Source organism: Megascapheus bottae, chromosome 23 (assembly GCF_031878675.1).
Source record: "Megascapheus bottae isolate mThoBot1 chromosome 23, mThoBot2.hap1, whole genome shotgun sequence".
NCBI classification, from domain to species: Eukaryota; Metazoa; Chordata; class Mammalia; order Rodentia; family Geomyidae; genus Megascapheus; species Megascapheus bottae.
The window spans coordinates 25804465-25822101 of NC_143531.1; the positions used below are offsets into that span (position 1 = coordinate 25804465).

At 46.3% G+C, this 17637-nt stretch overlaps 1 protein-coding gene across 2 annotated transcripts; it reads left to right on the top strand.

Annotated features, from left to right (window-relative positions):
• The first annotated feature begins 5463 nt into the window (after window positions 1-5463).
• On the top strand, window positions 5464-17199 carry Gypa (glycophorin A (MNS blood group)). 2 transcript variants are annotated; one of them, XM_090356599.1, is made up of 8 exons: window positions 5464-5526; window positions 7369-7422; window positions 9433-9534; window positions 12602-12670; window positions 14342-14377; window positions 15982-16070; window positions 16552-16630; window positions 17096-17199. In XM_090356599.1, exons 1-8 carry the CDS (start codon window positions 5490-5492, stop codon window positions 17101-17103), a joined length of 474 nt encoding a protein of 157 aa, XP_090212725.1. In that variant the 5' UTR covers window positions 5464-5489; the 3' UTR covers window positions 17104-17199. The 2 variants fall into 2 exon arrangements, with proteins under 2 accessions (XP_090212725.1, XP_090212726.1); XM_090356600.1 differs by lacking the exon at window positions 9433-9534.
• The last annotated feature ends 438 nt before the right edge of the window (window positions 17200-17637 follow it).

A 17637-nucleotide genomic window follows, 5' to 3' on the forward strand; every position in this document is an offset into this window, starting at 1 on the left:
TGCCTCCAATCACCCGCCAGAAGAGGACCAGCCTTGAGCCAAAGGAGCCCAGAGACCACACTTGAGTTCAAGGCCCGTGATCAGAAAACAAAAAAAGTGTATATGAAATTCATTCTTAAACATAATTGTCTCTACAACAGGAAAATTATCCCTGAAATCTAAACGCCAGCTCCTGGTAGACTTTCCACTACACAGCTGATAAAATTCCATCAGAGATCCAGCTTTCAATCAAAGATCCCAAACATGGTCATGCCTCGGTGGGTTCTTTACCTCCACCTGTCGTTCTCCACTGAACTCACCTTTCCCCATGATGCATTCTGCAACTATTTTCCAACCTGCGTTTGACTGTGTCCCCTCAGATGCTGTGGGGAAGCCTATGAGCTATTTACGACGTAATGAGCACTGCTCACGAGTGATCAGACACTTTCAACAAGGCGGTGGAAATACACAGCATACTCTGTTCCGTCGTTTTCACAGTTCTTTCAAGGTTTAGATTTTTCTTTGCCTGTCTTTCCTGATTTAACTTGTTTTTAAAAAAAAATGAAAACAACTTATGGAAAATGGGGACCTTGGGTTTTTCAAAGTTAATGGAGATCAAAGTCACGGAGTAAGGAACGAGCCTGAACACAAAATATGTCACCTTGACATTGGCTTGCAGTCTCTTAGTTTATGGCTGGTAGCAAAGCCTTAACCTTGGACTTGTCAGGTATCTAAGCACTGGGAATGTGTGTGTGTGTGTGTGTGTGTGTGTGTGCGTTGTGTACCTGCCAGAACTGGGGTTTGAACTCCGAGCCTCTTTCTTCTAACCTGGCTTTTTCACTCACGGCCCATCTCGTTAGTCGTAGCAGCCCCATCTTCCAATATGACTTACGGCACACCTCCCTAGAAGATCCGCACACTCACAGCACGAAAATTAGTGACTATTTGTTTTTGGCCCTTGTAGGGCTTGCCCGTCCCTGAGCTCGTTGTGCTCAAGGCTAATGCTCTACCACTTTGAGCCACAGTTTCACTTCCCATTTTCCTGTGGTTAACTGGAGTCTCGCAGCGTTTCCTGCCCAGGATGTCTCAGAACTGTGGTCCTCAGATCTGAGCCTCCTCAGTAGCTAGGATTACAGAGCCCCCGGCCCGCCGCTGTGACTGTCTTTTTCTAGCTGTGTTTGAAGAACCTTTAGAAATGAGAATTTCTTTGGGAAACTTAGAGAGCTCTTGAATCTTTCCTGCCTTTCCATAATGTTGAGTGATCGTGGAGTTTGTTTCTTTGACATCATTAACAGGCAAAAAGGTAGTGTGCTCTGTGGTTCGGAAGGGTGTTCTCTCCACTGACGCCTTCCTCCAGCACACACGTTCCCAGCAGAGGCACAGCCCATGCTGTTTGGTTGAACTTGGTGTCTGCTGCTGGGTGTTCCGTGGTCTGCCTCCACCACACAACTCAGAACTCACACGCAGCAGGTACCAGCCAACAGGCCCTTTGGCATCCAAGAAGGAAATAAATCCCTTGCTCCAGAAACACCCATGTGTTTTGAGTAGTCCCTGCAGAGGTGGCTGTCTGTTGCAGAGTATTTAATATTCAAAAGAAACTGTAATCCAAGCAGTTTGCTTTCTTTAAGTCTGACAGCAACGTATATTCCAGTAAATGCTTAACATTACATTAACAGGAAAGGCCAGAAGCATGCCTCTGACTCAAAAAAATAAAATAAAATAAGAGGGGGTGGAAATGATTCTAATAATGCTATGGCTTTGGCGACCTCTAGCGGTCATGACAGAGAACAAATTTAAAAGTTGGTTCCCCTCCCCAAAAAGAGTGAGCGTGAGCGCTCCAAAGTTGGAAATCACATTGGTTTGTAACGTTTATGCCCCTCCCTGAAATAAAATAGCTGGATCTGACTTCTGTTAATAGTGAATAGCAGTGTATTCTCTGGATAAAATACTTCATTAGCTGCCCTGCACTGGTGGCTCACGCCTGTCATCCTAGCTACTCAGAGGCTGAGCTCTGAGGATCAGGGTTCAAAGCCAGGCCAGGCAGGAAAGCCCTGGAGACTCTGATTTCCAGGTAACCACCACTGTACTGAAAGTGGCGCTGTGGCTCAGCGATCGAGCGCTAGCCTTGAGCAAAAAGAGTTCGGGAACAGTGCCCAGGCCTCAAGTGCAAGCCTCACAACTGACAATTAGGCGAATCTCCACGGGAAGCTCACATCAAGGGGGACCCATTAACTTTGTTCTAAAATCTTCTCCCCAGAAGATTGAAGTATGAATGGCTGCTTTCTGGCCTTGGATCTTTTTCGGGGCATTTTTTCGGGGCATTTTGGGGTTTTAAAGTTTTCTTTTCCACTAGGTAAGGCATTTTTGCGGAGCCATTAAACAAACTTACTAAAGGTAAACGATTAACCCTCAAATTCTCTGGAGCCATTGAACTCTTACGCTACCTGCTTTTATGAAACTGCACGTCCTTATGACAGTATTTTCTCATCTATCCTTTGAACTGCACCTCGTATTGAAGATAATACACTAGAAACATTACTATCTGACTCACCTATTAAATCATAACAACTGACAATTCATAACAGAACTGGGGTGTTTGAAGACAAATTCTCCCACCTTTTTTTGTCATCTTGGTTTTGATTTGGTTTGTCCATTTCTTTTTTTCATAGACAGGGTCTTGCAATGTCTTCCAGGTTGGCCTTGAACTTTTAGTCCTCCTGCTTCAACTTCCCAAATGCTGAAATTATTACAGGTAGACAGGTAACACTACATCAATTGTATTTCTTATTCTGAGATCTTTGTTTCATATAGAAAGACAATTTTTAATGTACTTTTTATCCCACCATCATTCTATCCAGGCTTTGTATGCAGTGCCTAGTTGCAAAGGGACTAACTTCCCGTACTGTCCCATCCCATGAGAGAGCAAAAACAGCCCCGGTAATTGGGTGAACGTAAATAAGAGACAGTTGTGTAACGGTGACTCTTCTCTAACACACAGGGGACCATCTTTTGGTAAGATTTTTTTTTTTTAAGATTAAAGGGTAATTAAGCCTACACTAGACAGGAACACACACACACCAAAGACCATGTTCAATTCGTGCACACAATCGGCGTGCACACAAGGCCCCTGTGACCATGGGAAGCCGGATTATCTGCAGCAGCTGGGCCGCACACACAGCATTCACTGCGAGTCTCTCAGAGACTTGTGGGGTCACTTATCTTGGTCCCTGGCCACTGGCCTTTGGTTCCCCCTGCTAATGAGCCCTTGACTCGACACATCAAAGCCAAGCCTAATGAAGATGCTTTGGTTTACAACGGACCTAAATCCACTTTAAAGCAACTTCCGAGAAGGGAGACGTTGGCCGGAAGGCCTCTGGGACCTCACAGATTCCAGGAGTCAGGAGGGGTGGGAAGCCACAGGCAGTGTGCTGCTGCATGCCCAGCGCTCCCTGGTGACAGGGACTCCCTGACTCCCCGTCTTCCTGGATGTACAAGCAGCACCATGGGAAGCGCCTTCTCCACCTCCAGTTCACAGTACTCTTCTGGGGACCAAATCCAAAGCCCATCTCCCTCCTGTACCTCCAGTTCTGGGCTTCAGAGAAACCAAAAATTCAGCCACACACCAGTGTCTCCCACCGACAATCCCAGCTCCTTAGGACGCTGAGGTCTGAGGGTCACAGTCTGAAACCAGCCTGGGTAGGAAAGCCTGTGAAACTCTTATCTCCAGAAAATGGAGGTGACCCTGGGCTCCAGTGGTAGAGTACTAGCCCTGAGCACCCAGAGGCCCAGGGACAGACCCCAGAGCCTGAGTTCAAGCTTCAGAGCTGGCAGGAAAGAGAACTCGGGGCCTGGGTGCTTCTTTCTGCTCAAGGCTAGCGATCTGCCGCTTGAACCACAGTGCCACCTTTTTTTTTTTTTTTCTCAGTAGCTTCTTGGAGATGAGCATCTCCTAGACTTTCCTGTGCAGGCTGGCTTTGAACTGTGGTCCTCAGATCTAGTCTCATGTGTAGCTAGGCTGACAGGCATGAGCTACCAGTCCCCAGTTCTGTTCTCTGTTTCTCTGACTCTGTCTCTCACATACCCGCCAAGAGGAAGCTACCTTTTCCTTTAATCTCTTGATTTTTTTTGCCAGTCCTGGACTTGAGCTCAGGGCCTGAGCACTGTCCTTGGACTTTCTCAAGGCCAGAGCTCTACCACTTGAGCCTCAGCACCATTTCCGGCTTTTTTTCTATGTATGTGGTACCGAGGAATCGAACCCTGGTCTTCGTGCATGCTAGGCAAGCACTCTACCACTAGGCCAAACTCCCGGCCCCTAAGCTCTTGATTTTTAATCAAAATATGCCTCTTTTTAAACACTGACAATGTTTGGCAGCAACAACAAACTTGGAAATAAATCTAATCAAAATCAAGCTTGATGTACTCGTGCATAAAACAAGTGTGACAGGTAGTCTCTGAGTGTTTGATATATCTACACTTAGGGGTCGTGTGTTTTTAGTTACGTGTAAAATCTGAAATGAGAAGCTCATGGACAAAATCAAGAGCAGTAGTTAGAACACTTGGAAAGAATCTAGGAAGAGTCTAGATTAGACTGGAGAAGGGTCTGGCTGCAGTCTCACACTCTTCCTCTGTTGTGGTCTACTCTGCAGTTATGCCACCAGAGGGCGCCCCAGAGCCCACTTCCCCCTGCATCCTGGATGAGATGGATTACTGTTTCACTGTCATCCCTTTCATTTTATTTTAATTTTTATTGTTAGTGTAAAGGTGATACACTGAGGGGTTACAGTTACATAAGCCAGGTAGAGAGTACATTTCCTTTTGGACAGCGTCTCCCTTTCCTACCATCTCTCTCTCCCAGCTTTTTCCTATCCACTGGTTGTCGAGTCCATTTCAACAGTGTTCCAGCAGGACCACTCCTGCATTTGTCCCGCTCCTCCTCCACTTCTGTGCCTCCCCCTTCCCTCCCAAAGACAGGTACACAAACAAGACCAAAAGAAAAACATTTTAATGAAGAAAAAAAAAGCTTTTGTTTCCATTTTCCGTTTGTTATCCCCTTAGAGCTTTTTTCCAACCCCCCAACACTAAAATGGCAATTAACCTTTTCCAGTGTGTTTATTTCACCTGTGTGTTTCTTTCTCTCCCACCATCAGTGAGAAGTTTCATATTCCACAGCAACCCAGGGGTGCCCCAACCTCAGACCCCCCCCAGTCCAATTCTCTATGTGGTGGGGGCTCCTGTTAGGACTTTCCATAGCCAGTGATGGCGCCAGTTCCTCAGAGGGAGGCTTGTGTTACCACCGCCCGCATTCTGATTAGAGGGACTACACTGCCTATCTTGAGCAGCAGGCACCTCATGGCTTGTATCCCTTTAGACACCTCCCAAATCTACCAACAGAAGGTGGCCTGGGCCCCAAAGATATCAGCATGTAGGTGGGGTCACAGGGAGATGCCTGCAGCCCTGCCTGGTGGTTTTCATGTGAGTTTTCTGTGAAGCAGCGAGCTCACAGCCCAAGGATGCGTGCGGAGATGCGAGTTGTGTTACTGTTGTGTGGTAAGTGACGCTTTTACATTGGATTTGACCTTATGGATTTGATGATGATGATGATGATGATGATGATGATGATGATGACAGTAATAGTACTGAGACATGAATATACAGAAGAGGCAAGGATGAGGGAGAGGAGGAATGGGAATAGGATAGAGAGGGTGAGTTTGTTCCGAGTGCAGTGTGTGCTTTGTATGGAGATAGCACGATGGAGCCCCCCATACTAAAAATGTACCCCAATTGAGAAATCAAACACTAAATTATGAACAAACCCCACTTCGGGTGTCTAAGTGAATAAACAGATAATGTCTCAAATGCTAGCCTGTGATCAGTGTGGTGGGCACAGTAAAGAGGGGAAGGTACTTGGGGTGTGTCAATACTTGGGGCTCCATCACAATTTCCGGGGGGGGGGGAATTCCCTTTGTTCCTAAGCATTTCTTGGAACTAAAACAATGTTTGCCAAATATGGGAAATATTTCAGCTTGAGTTATCAGGAGAGTCATTTCCAAATTAAAGACTCGCTGGCGAAGGTGATGGTAGATCTACAGCCCTTGGTTTTCAAAGGCTACGACCTACTTTGCCCGCTGGACGGGTAAGATAGAGACTTGAACTCTGAAGGCACAGGGAGAAGTTGGCTCTCTCTGTGTGGGTCTCCGGATTGAGGTCCAATGCAGAAAAACAACAACCACAAAACCTCTGGCATTGTCTTGGATGTCACACAGATTGGGGAGAAACTTAAATCAGCTCACTACAAGAAAGACATTGCATCGAGTTATAATTAAATAGTACTGAAATGAGCTTGGTTTAGTCTTCTTTCTGAGGGCACCCTGGCCTTGTGCCCCAGTGCACAGCTTCTGTGTTAGGAACAAGAAGCTGGCAAAGACCTGAAGTGACCCAGGTTAGAGGATCGAAGACCAGGAAACACATCTGTCACCGCAGGGAAGAGATGCAGCAAAAAAAACTAATATGTACACAGACAGAACTGGGTTCAAGTGTGTTGCCACTGCTCAAAGTCTTGGTGACACCACGATCCACGTCTGTGAAATGTCGGCAGCGTTGGCACTCAGCACCCAGTAACAGTGGAAAGTCTAAACTAGTGTTTAGTGCTGCAGTCTTGCCTAAGGCAAGGGTAATAGCTATAATAATGTTCATCATTACCAAGTACGAATAACATACTCTTAAAGTGTGTACTGGCCATGTTCATGAATGGTAAGCAAGAAAGAGACCTGGCTCTGTGGCTGCGGAGCACTGTATTTCTGTGCTACGTTATTTCTCTATTCATAGGGTGTTTTTCTAAGTTGATGCCATAGGCTAGCAGCCATATAGAGCTGAGGCAAACCCAGGCATGAGGGCATCTGTTTGATTTCATTTTCCTGCACTGTATACCCAGAATCGTATGAGATTGATAAACCATATAACACAGCACTCATTTTGGTGGTGGTGGTGGTGGTTTGCTTTTGGTTCTGGTTTTTAAGCACCCTCCACAAGCAGCTGTTGCTAATTTACATTCCTACCAGCAGGACGTGAGTCCCTGCTCTTGTATGCATTCTCCCGAGCCTTTTCCTTGTTTTTGATAGTCCTCATTCTAACCAGGGTGCCGCCCCTTGTCTTGATTGGTGTTCCTTTGATGACTGCCCCAGCTGTAGTTCTTCTTTTGAAATGTGTCCACTCAGACCAGTTTCCCATTTTAAAAGTGGATGCCTGGTTGTAGGATCGTGCAGTTTTCCAAATTGTTTATATACTCTGAATGTCCACCCTCTGTCGGAGGACTAGGCTGTACTGTCTCCTACTTCCTTCAATGCAGGCTGGTAGTGCATGTTGAAGTCATTCTCGCCCTTGTCTTTACAGGTTATATTCTTCCATTAGTCATTGCCCAAGGTGAGGAGTCTTCATCTATAGCAGGTAGGATCTATTGTTTTTATATAAAACAGATTTATAGCGATTACCATATCCACATATTTAATAAGTACTTATCTGGCAGGGTTGTGTGTGTGTATGTATATAGGTGTGTGACTAATGAACTACACTAAAACCAAAACTAAAGCTAAAAGACTGAAGAGAAACACCTTGTGTCACTTTGGACCATGGAATTGTGGGTAACCTTTCCCCTGCTTTTTAATCCTTCCTAAGCTTTCTGAAATTTTTGATGTAAATTTTTAAGAAATAACTAGATAGATCTGGGCACCAGCTAGAACTGCCTGCCCTCTGTAATCCTAGCTACTCAGGAGGCAAAGATTTTGAGAGGACCCCTCCCCCATCTCAACCAATAAGCAACAGTACCGTGGGGTGTACCTGTCCTCTCAGCAGTGAGGAAATGATAATAAGAGGATTGTAGTCTAAGCCAGATCAGTGCAGGGACGAGGCAAAATCCTACTCAGAATACAACGAAAGCAAAAAGGGATCTGATCATAGCTTGTGTGGTAAAGTGCAGTGCCTAGTCAGCAGGTGCAAGGGCCTGAGTTCACTCAAGTACCACCAAAAACAGAAAAAAGAGCTATATAGACAAGAGTAACAGTCGTTCGCTTGTCCCAGGAAGAAAGCTTTGGACTTCTTACAGTAAGTGTGTGAGAGGATTAAGTTCAGGTGCTGTGCTCAGTAGTATCTCTTTCCGTCCAGATGGAAAACCAGACCTGATATGAATAACAGAGAACTGTGTCCTCTTGACCTTCTGTGACCTTGACTTGTCAAGCTCCCTTTTCTATATCCACGCATGGAGCAAATTTAGCCCTTCCACCTTCCTATCTGTGACTTTAGGCATTAGGTAATGCATAATATTTAAAAATCCACTAATAAAGAACATGAGTTCAAGAGCTAGGAATTTGGCCTAGTGGTAGAGTGCTTGCCTAGCATGCAGGAAGACCCAGGTTCAATTCCTCAGTACCACATGCATGGAAAAAAGCTAGAAGTGGTGCTGAGGCTCAAGTGGTAGACCTCTAGTCTTGAGAAAGTCCAAGGACAGTGCTCAGGCCATGAGTTCAAGGCCCAGGACTGGCAAAAAAAGGAAGGAAGGAAGGAAGGAAGGAAGGAAGAAAGAAAGAAAGAAAGAAAGAAAGAAAGAAAGAAAGAAAGAAAGAGAGAAAGAAAGAAAGAGAGAAAGAAAGAAAGAGAGAGAGAAAATGAGTTCTGCATTTCACAAAACTGTCTGTCAGGAGAAAGCTTGCTTTCTTTTTGTTTTTGGTGTAATAGGGTTATAGCATATAATTTAAGATTTTATATATTTCTTTTAGAAAAATGAAAATTTGTAAAATCAGCCAGAAGTAGACTTGTGACTTAACTGATAGAGCTCTAGCCTTAAGGAACAAACAAACAAGCTCAAGGACAGTACCCAAGCTTTGAATTCAAGCCCCAGGACCGACACATACAAAAAACAGCATTGGAGTTCGTTCTGCAGTCAGTGTCCTCAGAGAATACTGTACAATGCCGGGTCTGTGTGCTTGCTGTTGTGGGCAGGTTTGGGCCAAGCGGTTGCTCTGTCTCCATGGACAAGTTTGCCCCCAAGGGGGAAGGGTGCCAAAATGAAGGCAAATAGGCACGTGCATATCTGTTTATGAATATGTGTACACGGGGAGAGTGTTCTGAAACAATCATAAGGTGTCCTAACCCTCAGGATGGTAGGGGGTGGAGTCTTTTGTGGGGAGGGGGTCATGGGGCCTGGGCACTGCCCTGAGCTCTTCAGCTCAAGGCTACCATCCTACCCTTCAGCCACAGCACCACTCCCCATTTTCTAGAGGTTAATTGGAGATAAGAGTCTCAGGTCCTTTTGTGCCCAGGCTGGCTTTGAACCTTGATCCTCAGATCTCAGCCTCCTGAGTAGCGAGGATTGCAGGCGTGAGCCACCGCGCCCGGCTGATGGTGGAGTCTTGTGGGGTTTTTCCTAAGCAACTCAGGTTAATTTCCCATTGTTCTCCAAAGCTGTCACAAGTCCTATAGATGATGCTCAGCAGTTCAAAGCCCAGGAAAGCCCTGCTCCCGTGTCACGTGCAGCAGCAGACCCCGGCGCCAGGACAAGCACAGGTGACTGGCAGCGGGCGTGAGAGGCGCGGGCTGTCAGCGTGCTGAGCCTGCGTCTGTGTGGGCTTGTTGAACCGGCACAGGGAGTGCCAGCGCGGGGAGCTGGGGACCAAGTTTCCAGGTCTAGACAGAATCCTTGCCATCCTGCCCGGCTTCGTCAAGCTGGTGCTCACAGTGTAGACCTCAGAGGCAGAGGCGCTCAGATCCTGAGGCAAACACGCCTGGCCTGTGCGTGTGAATTCACACGCGTGTGACGCCCCTTTGGCTGGGAGGATTTGTTAGGTGGCAGGAGGAAGCCACCGAAGCATGCTTGGCTGGTGAAGAACAGAAGTCCTGCTCACATGGCCGGGCTCTGTGTTGACAGGCCCACCCTCCAATCTCTCCCCACGCTGGGGGGAGAGGGTGTCCCCTCGGGAGGACAGCTTCTTGGGTGGGGATGGAATGGGTCCTGCTTTAATCCCAGCTCTCGGGGAGTGCAGTGGGAGGCTTGTCTGGTGGATCTGAACCCCAACCCAGCCAAGCCCCTCCACAACCACTGAACCTGGGACAGCTTTCGCAGCCACCATTCCCACCTTCGTTTCTCCCTCTACAAGTGCTACACACCACTGCTCGGCCCTGTGTGATGTGAGAATGAGAGTGACATTCCCCCGGCACACCCAGGGGTGAATCATACATAGTGTGTGACACACTTGCCTCTCTGGGGTCTGGGGAGGTGAGGGCCTTTCGTGGCTGCCGTCCTGTGACTCTCATGTTCCAGGAATCAGTTCAGTGACCTGAGCACAGCCTCCGGGCGCTTGGTGGTCACAGCACATCTGGACAGGGGGACAAAGCGTGACCAGGCTGTGTGGCTGCTTTCCTTCTGTCCCATGGCCTGAGCTCCTGGCCACCCCTCCCAGGCTCTTCTCACCTCACCCAGGGAAGGGTGGGCAGGGCCAGCAGGAGCTGCCAGAGCCTGCCATGGCACAGATAAGCAGAAACCAGGCAGCATCTGGATCGCTAACTGCAGCCATGGGTGGGCTGTGCTCTCATGGAGAAGCTCCTGCCTGGAGAAGGCCTCTGCACCAAGGCCTCCGAGAGAGAGAGAGAGAGAGAGAGAGAGAGAGAGAGAGAGAGAGAGAGAGAGAGAGAGAGAGACAGAGAGAGACAGAGAGAGACAGAGAGAGAGACAGAGAGAGAGAGAGAGAGAGACAGAGAGAGAGAGAGAGACAGAGAGACAGAGAGACAGAGAGACAGAGAGAGAGAGACAGAGAGAGAGAGAGAGACAGAGAGACAGAGAGACAGAGAGACAGAGAGACAGAGAGAGAGACAGAGAGAGACAGAGAGAGACAGAGAGAGACAGAGAGAGACAGAGAGAGACAGAGAGAGACAGAGAGAGACAGAGAGACAGAGACAGAGAGAGAGACAGAGAGAGAGAGAGAGAGAGGCAGAGAGAGACAGAGAGACAGAGAGACATGCATCTGACTCCACTGACCCAAACTGACCTCGTCTATCTTTTTGGTTCCATAGTAAATCCAAAATTATTCCTTTAAAGCAGTGCTTTCTGGTAACCATTTTCAAACATCTTCTGGCACTGGCAAGGTTCCCTTTTAGTAGAAAACAACATGAAGATGTGGCAGAAAATGTCCTGTGCAGGAAGCCAGTGGTGAGGTTTTATCCCAGCTCTGTTGTAAATCAACTGTCTCAGTTTTCTGCAAATTCACTTACCAGTTTTCAGGAGAATGCCAATGCCAGAAGAACTAACTGTACCACTTAGAAACGGTCATTTTCTCACGTGGCTGCTCCTGCAGGCATTTCCCCGTGGCCGGGTGTATCAGATGCCAGTCAGAAGCTGTGCCAGCTGAGCTTATCGCGTGCAGGCGGGCTTTCCCAGCTCTTGTTTTCCTTTCATTCTTTCTGTGTCCACTGTGTGTTCGAAATGGTGGCAGTGAGGGAAAGCCATGTGGTGTCCGGATCTCCACCCCTTCTCGTGCCCCTGACATACTGGAGGCCCACAAGTCACCCCCTCATCACCACACCACAGGAAGGGACAGCAAAGCCCTGTTAAGTCTCTGTCACCCCACGCTCAGGGTGGGGATGGGGAAGATGGGGGAGGGAGAGGGGGGAGAGGACGCTGATCCTCAGGCATTGGGGTCACCAACTGTGCTTTTGTCTTTCTGCATCAGGCTTAGCCTCACTCCATCTGCACCCAGACATCCATTTCTATCCACTTTCCTGTCAACAGGAAAACTTGGTCCTTCTTGAGGCCTAATTTTTATATGTGCTATGTTTTTGTTATCCAATGATGGGCTCTCGGGCATCTGATTCTGTAACGTGGCTACTGTAAACAGTGCTGCAAAGACATGGGCGTGCAGGACTCTGTGATGCTGGCACACTTACACTGCTCTGGATAAAGGTCTGGGAGGGATATAGCACGAGTTTATGGCAGTCACGTTTTGAAGAACCTCCATACCGATTTCCACAGTGGCAGCAGAACTTTCTCCATCCCTGCTCACAGGGTAGGGTTCCTTTGTCCCTGCATCCAGGCTAGCATTTATGCTCGGTTGTTTTCTTGATGGCAGCCATTCTGACTCAGGTGAGATGGAATTCATATGGGAAATATTTCAGGGTCACTGTCAGAATCTACGTCCTGCTCTTTAAATGTGGGTATATATGTTTTTATCTTTAAGGATTTAGCTTCAACTTCTGAATACTAGGTGTTCTTTCCCCAACAGGTAAAGAAAGTATTTTTTTTTCTTTTTCTGCCAGTCATGGGGCTTAAGCTCAGGGCCTGAGCACTGTCCGTGGGCTTTCCTCAAGGCTAGAGCTTTGCCACTTGAGCCATAGCATCACTTCTGGCCTTTTCTGTGCATGTGGTACCCAGGAATTGAATCCAGGGCTCCATGCATGCTAGGCAAGCGCTCTACCACTAGGCCAAACTCCCGGCCTCTACACATGAGCATTTTATAACTGAGTATGTGACCCCCAGGTATAAATATGCCTGTATAATTATGCCCAAGTATCTGACCCCTGGGTACACCTCCCCTCAGTGCTTTCTGGTACCTTCAGTTCCCCGAACTTGCCTGTCTCTTAGATGCTGGCATGCTGACGAGACAAGGGGAAACTGGTGAACAGAACGAGACTTCAGCATCTCCTGTGCCAGGTTTGTTCTCTCATTTTTACATAGTTGATCTACAGTCCAATTGTGATGCAGTTTTACACCCCAGAACCCCTGATTGAGGGAAAGAGGAACTAACTGCTTTGGGATAAGGAAGGATTTATAAAGTTTTACCTTAAACTGGTTTCTTTTCAAGATGGAAGCAAGACACACCTTAGATTATTGAAGAAATAGCAGAGGATGTGGGTTTACTTTGAGGCTGCTAGTGTACTGTTAACATAATTTCAAAGTCCCTTTAAGTGCATTTTATCCCGATTTGAACTAGCCAACCACTAGCAGATTGTAGGGGCAGGGCCTGCTGCCTTCCAAATCTAAAGGGCCTGGCCCTGATGCAGACAGAATCAATCAATTGCCTTATACAACCTCTGCTCTTTAATTTAAAAATGAAGCCAGTAGCTGGTCACTGGGTGGCTCCCGCCTCTCATCCTAGCTACTCAGGACGATCGCAGTTCAAAGCCAGCCAGGGTACTAAAGTCCATGAGCCTCTTACCTCCAATTAACCACCAGAAAACTGGAAGTGACGCTGTGGCTCCAGTGGTAGATCGGTAGTCTAGAGCTGAAAAGCTCAGGGACAGCTTCCAGGCCCAGAGTTCAAGCCCCAGGACAGACCAAAAACGAAGAACTGAAGCCAGTAAGTCTTTCCTCCAGTGTTCCTGTAAAGATTACAAAGAGACACTTGCACAAGAGCACAGCCCAGAGCCCCACACGTCCCTAGGGCCTCCATGAGCCCTGCTGCGGAGGGAGATAAGAGACAGACTGTCTTTCTAGAGAGATGGTGACTTTACCAGACCTGTTTAATAGTAACAAGGGGAGAAGGGCTTCTTAGGAGGGCTTAGGAAAGATACTTCAGAGTTAAATTAACCTGAGGGAAGACTTAAGAGTAGAGATAGAACGAACCATTGAGAAATGCAGGGAGATAAATGAACGTAATGTTTTTCTGTTTTTTTTTGTTTTTTTTTTGTTTTTTTTTTTTGTGGGTCATGAGGCTTGAACTTGGCCTGGGCACTGTCCCTGAGCTCTTCAGCTCAAGGCTACCACTTCTACCCTTGAGCCAAGCCCCACTTCCCGTTTTCTATAGGTTAATTGGAGATAAGACTCTCAGGTCCTTTTGTGCCTAAGCTGGCTTTGAGCTTTGATCCTCACATATCAGCCTCCTGAGTAGTAGTTAGGATTACAGGCGTGAGCCACCGTGCTGGGGGTGGATTTTAAGAAGACCCAGTGGCTAAAGGAGACAAGTTATGCCAAGTACTTAACAACTCATTACCTGGATTCTGGGTCCAGCACAATCTTACCTTGAAATGACCTCAGTGTGAAGCCAGGGAGAAGGTACCAGATTTGAAAGACCTAACGTACCTAACCACCCTGCACTGTATTGGCAGGCGAACAGAGTACATCACTACACTAACGCTTCCTGCATTCCTTCCTTCTCACAAGAACCTAGAGAAATCCACTTCATATCACACACAAAAATATGAACAGGCTCAGTAAATACATAATCTCTGAAGAATGACAGAAGCATAACCAAGCATCACCACATATATAATGCAGCATGCCTTATTATGTGTAATTAACACTTTTAAATAGCTATGTGTTGAAGACAAGTTTCGATATAGTTTGTTCATACTGACTTACTTTGAACTTTTGTCTTCTTTGAAGGGAGGAAACAAATGCAGCACAGTTTCTCAGAACCAGGTATGTGAATAGTTGTGGCAGATGCCAAGGGATAAACGTCCCATTTCAAATCGCATGTTCTGTGTTTCAGATCCCCAAGAATTAAGAAGTGTCTGTTTCCGTTTTAAGACAGAAAAACACGTGTCGTTAACTTCAGCCTCCTGAAGTTTTGAAATAATCATTTCTTTCCTTTTTAAAAACACTTTGGAAGTAGTAGTGCATAGTTTGATCTTTTTCCAACTCATTTTTTAGCTTTCTAATCAATCATGAGATCTTGAGAAAACATCACTTAGTTGATAAAATGAATTTTTCTTTTCCCTAATATTAAGCGAACAAGGAGCTTGCCTACAAACCATACAATTAAGTAGCATCATCTAAAAAAATTAGAGACTACTCACGTTCTCTCTCTCCCCCTCCCTCCCTCTCTCCTTCCCTCCCTCCTCCCATTCCTGTTTGGCCTGTGCATCCACTAGGGGGCGATATCACTTCCTGCTCCCCTCTAGGGCTGCCGGGGATGAGACAGCATGATAATTCCAGGAGGGGGGAAAGACTTTTCTAAAAGCTATTTTAGCTTTTGAAATCAAGAATGGGTCTTTCAGACCTAAAGTGACCAAGCAAATGTGTCCTTTTGTTGCCTCCTGTCCTTCAGTTCTGTGGACTTGGGATGCCAAGGTACCATGAGAATAGCACTTCCTCTCCGTCATTAAGTTTTCTTACTCACTTGTCAAGCAGATCAGTTTCCTTGCAAACCTGTGATATTCTATGATCTGTATGATTCCCCTGGATATACTACAATATATATTTTTTTTCATATTCAAATATCAGAGCCCTGAGATCTTGGTTCTTGCGAGGTGCTGGTGTTTCAAAACTGTAATCCTAGCTACTCAGGAGGCTAAGATCTGAGGACCACGTTTCAAAGCCAGCCTGGGCAGCAAAGTCCATGAGTCTCTTATCTGCAAGTAACCACCACAGAACTGGAGTGGCGCTACGGTTCAAGGGGTAGGGTGCTAGTCTTGAGCTGAATTGCTCAGGGACAACACCCAGGCCCTGAGTTCCAGCCCCACCACTGATGAAGAAAAAGAAAAAGAAAATGTTAGCTGGCACAGTGGCTCACACCTATAATCCTAGCTACTCAGGAGGCTGAGATCTGAGGATCAGGGTTCAAAGGCAGCCCAGGCACAAAAGGACCTGAGACTCTTATCTCCAAATAACCTTCTAGAAAACAGGAAGTGAGGCTTGGCTCCAGGGGTAGGGCCATAACCTTGAACTGAAGAGCTCAGGGACAACTCCCAGGCCCCTGGGAAGGGCCATAGCTTGAGCTGAAGAGCTCAGAGACAGTGCCCAGGCCCAGAGTTCAAGCCCCATGACTCCCCCCCCCCAAAAAAAATCTTGATTCTATCAATAAGTAGTTCTGTGTCCCTGAGTAAAAGACTTTTATCATTCAGAGTTGCAGTTTCTCATAAATTCATTGTTAAAATACCAGTGTCTAGAGATGACTATTGTACAGCACTCATGTATGTTCTATGATGTGGTGTTTGCCTCCTTTCACCTGTTAGAGTTTTCAACTGACGGGGGATGATTCCCGGCACAGGTGTGTGACTTGGCTTTTCCCTCTCCTCTCACAGTGATGATTGCCGTTGTTTTTGGAGTGATGGCTGGTATTATTGGGACCATCCTTTTACTTTTTCTTTGTATCAAAAAGCTGACAACAAAGGTGAGAGTTCAGTTTTGTGGGCGTTTCAGGCTTCCTGTGTGTGTGTGTGTGTGTGTGTGTGTGTGTGTGTGTGTGTGTGTGTGTGTAAACTTCAACTAAAATAAACTTTGCCAGGCACTAGTGGCTCATGCTTGTAATCCCAGCTATTTAGGAGGCTAAAATCTGAGAATCTTGGTTCAAAGCCAGCTCAGGAAAGAAAATCCATGAGATTCTTATTAACAATTGACTACCAAAAAGCTGGAGATGGAGCTGTGGCCCAAATGGTAAGAGTGTTAGGCTTGAGTGACGGTGCACAGGCCCTGAGTTCAAGCCCAAGGATTAGGACAAAAGAGAAAAGGAAGGCAGGCAGGCAGGCAGGCAGGCAGGCAGGAAGGAAGGGAATGGAAAAGAGGTGGTAGAGGGAGAAAGGAAATGAAACTTTAGATTTAGTCTTCACTTTAGAAAATTGTGGTGCTGATTATGTTCTGGGTTTTATTCACAGAAAAGTTCAGTGGATATGCAACCTACCTTCCAGCCTGACACAGATGTACCTTTGAATTCGGTTGTAACAGTTTTGGCAGGTGAGTGTGAATACTTGTCTGACTTTATGCCTCAGGGGATGGGAAATGGCTTAAACAGTTACTCTTCTTCCTGAGTTAGGACTAGAACTAACCAATCAGTATTTATCTTTTCTGAGTCTGGCTTATTTAACATTACCACCTCCAGTTCCATCCATCTTCCTACAAATGACATCATTTATTCATCTTTATGGCTGAATAATATTCCACGTTGTACTTTTCTGTATGCAGAAGGCACTAGAGTGGGTATGGTTTAATAATTCCAGATGTGGAACCAGGATGTATTTAAATACAAGAGCGAGCCTTGGCTAGCTATGTAATCTTGAGCAATGCACCACACCACTTTTGATATAATAATGGTAGTGTCAACATCACAGAGTTTAATGTGAATTAAATGTGCAATTATTGTTGTATTTGAGTATAACCGTATCTTCTACTGTTTTGTGTATCCCCTTTCAATTCTTACAGAAGAGTAGTGGGAGAGAATGTGTTTATCAAGAGCAACTACAAAGGAACAAAACTCAAAGAAGATTCAAAATTAAGTAAACTAAAAATAAACATGTCAACTGGGAGCCTCACTGAATTATCATTCCAAGAAGGAAATCTCAGCATAAAAACTTACAGAAGATAATTATCAAACACAAGTATCTGCTCATGAAACCTTCCATACTTTCATGCTTCCTTTTTTTTTGGGGGGGGGGGGGGGGTCATGGGGTTTGAACTTGGCCTGGGCACTGTCTGTCCCTGAACTCTTCAGCTCAAGGCTACCGCCCTACCCTTGAGCCAAGCCCTACTTCCTGTTTTCTAGAGGTTAATTGGAGATAAGAGTCTCAGGTCCTTTTGTGCCGGGCTGGCTTTGAACCCTGATCCTCAGATCTCAGCCTCCTGAGTAGTTAGGATTACAGGCATGAGCCACCACACCTGGCTCACTCTTGCTTTTGCATGAGCATAATTAATTGGAATTTGGACCCCAGTTTTCAGATGAAGTCATCTTTAACATGTTCTTTAAC

Bases quoted from the DNA above. Each gene is read 5' to 3' on its own strand.
- Gypa (XM_090356599.1), top strand. From the start codon at position 5,490: ATGCGTGCGGAGATGCGAGTTGTGTTACTGTTGTGTG. The intron at 5,527-7,368 runs GTAAGTGACGCT...TTGTCTTTACAG, and splicing joins AGTTGTGTTACTGTTGTGTG to GTTATATTCTTCCATTAGTC. The intron at 14,378-15,981 runs GTATGTGAATAG...CTCCTCTCACAG, and splicing joins GCACAGTTTCTCAGAACCAG to TGATGATTGCCGTTGTTTTT.